Source organism: Rutidosis leptorrhynchoides, chromosome 2, assembly GCF_046630445.1.
Source record: "Rutidosis leptorrhynchoides isolate AG116_Rl617_1_P2 chromosome 2, CSIRO_AGI_Rlap_v1, whole genome shotgun sequence".
NCBI lineage: Eukaryota > Viridiplantae > Streptophyta > Magnoliopsida > Asterales > Asteraceae > Rutidosis > Rutidosis leptorrhynchoides.
The window spans coordinates 623,624,891-623,630,949 of NC_092334.1; the positions used below are offsets into that span (position 1 = coordinate 623,624,891).

The 6,059-nt window shown below is 30.0% G+C and overlaps 1 protein-coding gene across 1 annotated transcript; it reads right to left on the reverse strand.

Moving 5' to 3' along the window:
• Window positions 1-5,160: 5,160 nt before the first annotated feature.
• LOC139890056 (cell wall / vacuolar inhibitor of fructosidase 2-like) lies at window positions 5,161-5,682 on the reverse strand. The gene has a single exon (XM_071872962.1). The coding sequence runs from the start codon at window positions 5,680-5,682 to the stop codon at window positions 5,161-5,163; it is 522 nt and encodes a 173-aa protein (XP_071729063.1).
• Window positions 5,683-6,059: the final 377 nt, after the last annotated feature.

Sequence of the window (6,059 nt, forward strand, 5' to 3'; positions counted from 1 at the left end):
CAACAAATTTCATTGAAGTTCCAAAACTTATATTTCTCCCCGTTATTTCATATGTCCTTCCCTTTCTCCAATCCAATCATCATAAAACCACTTATAAGACTTTTGTGTCTGATAAAAAAAATACCAGCACAAACAACTCTGCTTCCAAGCAATTGAATAATAGCCTCTTTCCCTTCTGTTTTGCATATAATACCACAAAAGAATCTTGATACCAAGTTTATATAAATGATTAGAGCATCACTGATGAGACACATCCTAACATGAGCTACAACACAAAGTTTAAATCTTGTTAACATGTTGGCTCTCTATCCATTCACAAATAATATATGGAATATTATCAATAGGGTTATGATTGCTTCTTGTGTTTATTTCATATAGAATGAGAGGAATGCTAGATTATTCAAGCATCAGAGTAGAAATGCCAATGTGCTATTTGAAAGTATCCAGAGTTTTATCAGAATCAAGCTTACGACATTAAAGGTGAAGAGGTCGACTGCAGTTCTGAAAGCTGCTAATATTTGGAGGTTAAAGTAGATTAATCAAGGGTTTAAACTGCGTTAGTGTCTGGGCTTGTTTATTGGTATTTGGTTGTTTTTTTTGTTTTTGTTGGGCTTTGTCTTTTGTATTGGGTTGTAGGGTATGTCCTGGCCTTTTTCTTTAAAGAAATAATATATTTTGTTTTGTCGTGAAAAAAAAAAAAACAGTTTAAATATAACAAACCTAGTCCTAAACCATTACACCACATGTCCTAAAACTTAACTATTACTAACGAAACTTAATAATAAACTAGTCGGGACCGGCCCGCGCGTTGCGGCGGGGGGCTTTCAGCCTGCGTATTCATAATTAACGTAGCGTTGTGTATTTACAGAGGGGAACACGGCCGATGTGTTGAACGCCGTTTTAGATGTCGTTGTGTTAAGCATTTTTTAAAAAGTATCCGTTTCGGACGTAGTTAGTTTTGTTTTGTTCAATAAATTTTTTCGAGTGTAACGGTGCTGTCTAGAAAAATTTAACTCGCGGCGAACAGAAAGATACGGGCTGTCGTTGTGTTTAGCGTTTTTTAAAAAATGTCCGTTTCGAACGTGGTTAGTTTCGTTTTATTCATAAAATTATTTCGAGTCTGACACTGCCGTCGGAAAAATTTAACTCGTGGCGAGCGGGAAGATACGGGCTGTCGTTGTGCTTAGCGTTTTTTGAGAAGTGTCCGTTTCGCGTATAGTTAGTCCCGTTGGGTTCGTAAGAGTTTTCGAGTTGAACGGTGGTCTCGAAAAAATTTAAATCGCACCGAGCGAGAAGGTAGAGCCCGTTATAAATTCCGGTGGAGTTATTTTTTTTTATTTTAATAAAATTATATATTTACACTTTTTACCTCTGAAAAAGTGTAAACTTGAGGGGTTGTTGTGTAAATATAGCCAAAGTTGAGGGACCATTTATAATGTGAACGCAAACTCAAAACGACAATCCGATATAACTGAAACGACTGCATCTCCCATGCTTTGAAACGACTGCATCTCCCATGCTTTTTAGTATAGGAGGGTTAGTTAATAATAATAATATACCTTCGGTCACCTTGAGTTACAACAAGAAATGTGGGCTCACCATTATCTTTAAGACTATTTGTCATGGTAAGCTGAAATGTGCAGTGTTGTGATATAGAGGGTGCACTGTGTAAATATTGTGTTGTAGTTAATGTAATAAAATATAATTAGTGGTCGAGTAAAAAAAGAATAAAAAGATTAAATTAATAATTTTGGAACAATCAAAATTCATTAATCAGTTGTTTTGTTTGTGGATCACCTTTAGAATGGCCCCACTATTGCATGTTTTAGTTTTTTTTTACAAGTTTGAGAAAGCCGTGTAAAATACTCAATATATTGTGGCAAGAATATAGCAATGAAATAAACACGTTCAAATGTCCATTGTTTACTAGTCAGTCACACAACACCAAATCAGCGTCCACGTCAGGATCGTCTTGTTAATTTCAGGGTCCTGTTCAATAAGTAAAAAAAACCCTTTTATATATGATAATTTTTCTTTTACATATATATATACATACACACACACACACACACACACACACACACATATATATATATATATATATATATATATATATATATATATATATATATATATATAATAATAAGTTTTTCTTGATTGTGGTTGAAAGTTATTTATGGATTGTTATATGTATAGATTATATATATTATTTACAATTATTATTAATTTATAAATATAATATATAAAAAACTAAAAACAAACCCGTTTTTCTGAATCTTGATATTTAGATACTTGCTCTTTTAATTTAAAACGAGATACGGAGCAATATATTATTCTTCTTTTGATTTGCAAAATTCAAAGAAAACCATTGAAAAGAATGATGGCTAAATTTGTTATCATTTGTTTTATTATGAAAAATAAACTTACCCATTATACAACATGTGGGTATATATTTAATTTACTTTCATTTAACAAGTAAAATTATAAATAAGCTCATTTAGTATTTGTAGTCTAAAAGTCCAAAACATATTAAGCATTATTTAAAGCATTATTTGATTATAATCTGGTATTTAGTACTTTGTATACACTATTTAAAGAATACACATAATAATATAAATAATCTGATATTAATTTAAATGTAATAGACTAATAGTATATGTATGTAAGTTTGATTTTGATAGTTGTATATTTATTTTTTAAAGCAACTGTATAATATATATTGTAATTGTATGCAATATACCGAGTCCAGCAATATGAATAACAGTTACAATATAAATATGATTTTGTTACAATATAAAAAAATTGTAGACGTTAAGTTACTAACACCACCCAAAAATTTTTAAAATTTATCAACATCATAGACTTTTAAACTCAAAAGAATTTTTAATAATTGTCAACATCACGGGCTATTAGATTTAAAAAAAAACTTTTAAAAAGTGTCAACACCACAGGCTCCTAAACTTTTAAAAAGTGTCAACACCGCCATAATCGTTCAACTCGAAATAATTTTACTAACTAAACGCAATAAATTTTATTCGACACGGAGCTTCGATGCACTACTAACGGAGCATTTTTTTAACAATAAATATGAAAGTGATTTGAATTTACAGTTTAAGTCCTTAAATTATTTATAAACACACAAATATAACTGTTATAAAATTAATTATACATGACGACTCCCCTAAGTACCATTATTTTGCTAAAATTCCTAGCAATTTTTCTAAAATTAAACTCGCGGTTACATTTCCATGATAAATTTTCAATCTACTCATTTTTTTCTCTAAATATTACGCACTATATAATTTATATATAATTAAAAAGATATTAATAGTGAGAAAAAATTGTAGACATTAAGTTATTAACACCACCCAAAATTACTTTTAAAATATGTCAACACCATGCGCTCTTAAACTCCAAAGAACTTTTAAAATTTGTCAGCATCACAGGCTCTTAAACTCAATAAAACTTTTAAAATTTTTCAACACCACGAGCTCTTAAATCAAAAGAACTTTTAAATTTTATCAATACCACGGGCTCTTAAACTTAAAAGAACATCTAAAATTTGTCAACACCACGGGCTCTTAAACTCAAAAGAATTTTTAAAATTTGTCAACACCAGAGGCTCTTAAATACTTATACTTTTTCTATTTTCTTAGTATCGCTATTTACATAACAATATGAACTGCAAATACATTTTTTTTGCACGGTTTTTGATACACCCGTGCAACGCACGAGCTCAAAAACCTAATATATATATACAGAGGATCCAGTGAGAACTTTTTAGTGTGAGAACTCTTGGAAATTCAAATACACTGAAATTCGAGCAAAAAAGTGGCGGGCGAGCAAAAAAAAGAAATTCGAGCAAAAATCAAAAACACGGACGAACAAAAATTCATAGTCGAGCAAAAAAAAAAATTTTTTTGTTCGAATTACAAAAATGTATAACACATTTTGTTCGAATTTCAATATTTTTGTTCGACTACCGCTGTGTTCTACATTTATTTGTTCGACTGTCAAAAATGTAGAACACATTTTTGTTCGAATATCATAATTTTTGTTCGACTTTCGTTTTTTTGTTCAGCCGCCTTTTTTTTGTTCGACTTTCCCCCTTTTTTGCTCGAATTTCCCTTTTTTTCTTCGCTCGCCACTTTTCTTTGCTCGAATTTCCCTTTTTTGTTCGAATTTCAGTGTATTTTTGAGTTCTCAGGTTTTCACACCAAAAAAGTTCTTATTTAATCCCTCTACTATATATATATATATATATATATATATATATATATATATATATATATATATATATATATATATATATATATATATATATATATATATATATATATATATAATTTAAACCGTTCATGTTAAAAACTCAATATAAATCCTAAATCTAAACCTTAATATCTAAACTCTATAAACCCTAATATCTAAACCCTAATATCTAAACCATAATATCTAAAACCTCAACATACGCCCGAAAAACAAGATAATTGTTATATATTAGTTCTTCAAGCGTTTTCCCGTCAAAATATATACATTTATCAAAAAGTGTCTTTATTAAATGTTCATATTTTCATCCAATCTATAATGTTCGTGAACAAAGTTTTTTCAAAAAACGAAGAAAAAAAAGATTTTGCTTCTCTTCGATTAGTTACTTCCCTCTTGATCCTACCAATATATATATATATATATATATATATATATATATATATATATATATTTTGTTGGATTATATTTTCAGACCCTTTAGACTGTGGGTCTTATGCGATTTTACACTTTGCACAACTCAAATTCCGGCCCTGTTCCACCCTAAATGTTTTCACCGTGGAATTGCTCCTCCTCCTGGAAAACACCCCACATCAGATATTGTGGGCGTTTTTTTGTTACCATTGCAGACGTCTCATACCCTTTTCACCACGTTAAAATCATGTTATTAAGAAAATATACGTTATAATATACGCTTTTCTCAATGACATTATAAAACCGCAATCTCAATTAGTTTTAATAATTCTAAAATGAGAAACCATGACATATCAAGAACACAATCAACAATATCTCTCAATCTCAAACCACCATAAATTAACACGAAGTAAATTATCCTTCTAAAATAAGGATAAGGATTAATATTATATTATTCATATATTTTTTTTAATATTTTATTTGTTAACAAATACGATTCGCTAAGGATTCACCAAGCAAACAAAAATTCTGTGTCATATCATTACTACCCGTAATAAACGAATCATGAGCATTGTTTCCATCAACAAACGCTTGACAACGTTTAACTTCGTCTCCGGCTGTATGAATATCGTAACTAATCAAATCACATTCTTCTTCTTTCATACATTTCTGAAAATTGACGATCACGTTATTATACGGATCGAAACATTGCTTGAGTGATTCCAATACATTAGGAGGACCTGTCTTAACTCCCTTGAAGTAATCAAGCGTTGCGGTTGCATTTTTCGCTGCAACATCGACTGCAACTTGTGTTAGGGTTTTTATATCTTTAGCAAACTTGCTCCGTTCATCGGATTTTAAAACACCTAAGCAAAAATTAGGGTTTTGTTCTTCATTACAAACTTTGTTAACCAATTCGTACGGATCGTCAGCAGTTGAGATTAATGTCATAACGGAAATAATACAGAAAAAGAATAACATTTTTGTGATTGAGAAATAAGCCATTATTTTTCGTGTATTTTGAGTGAAAACAATCTAGGCCTTATGTCTTGGTGAGAAATGAACCAAAACTCTTGGAATTTATAAGCGTAAACATTTAATTGCTATTAATGGCAAATTATTACGGAGTAGTATTTACCAAAAATTAAAGGGTGAATATAGGAGTCAATTTTCGAATTAATTTTTGAATTAATTGACAATGTGAAACAGCACATATTTGGATTTAATCAAATTAAACTTTGAAGTTATGTTTTACTCACGCTTTTGACACTTTTTTTTTTTTTTGAAAAGCAAGAAGTTATGTGTATATATTTATAATCAAGTGTACAAGGATGAAGACAACAGAAATATAAAAACAGAAGCTACACTACCATGACTATACA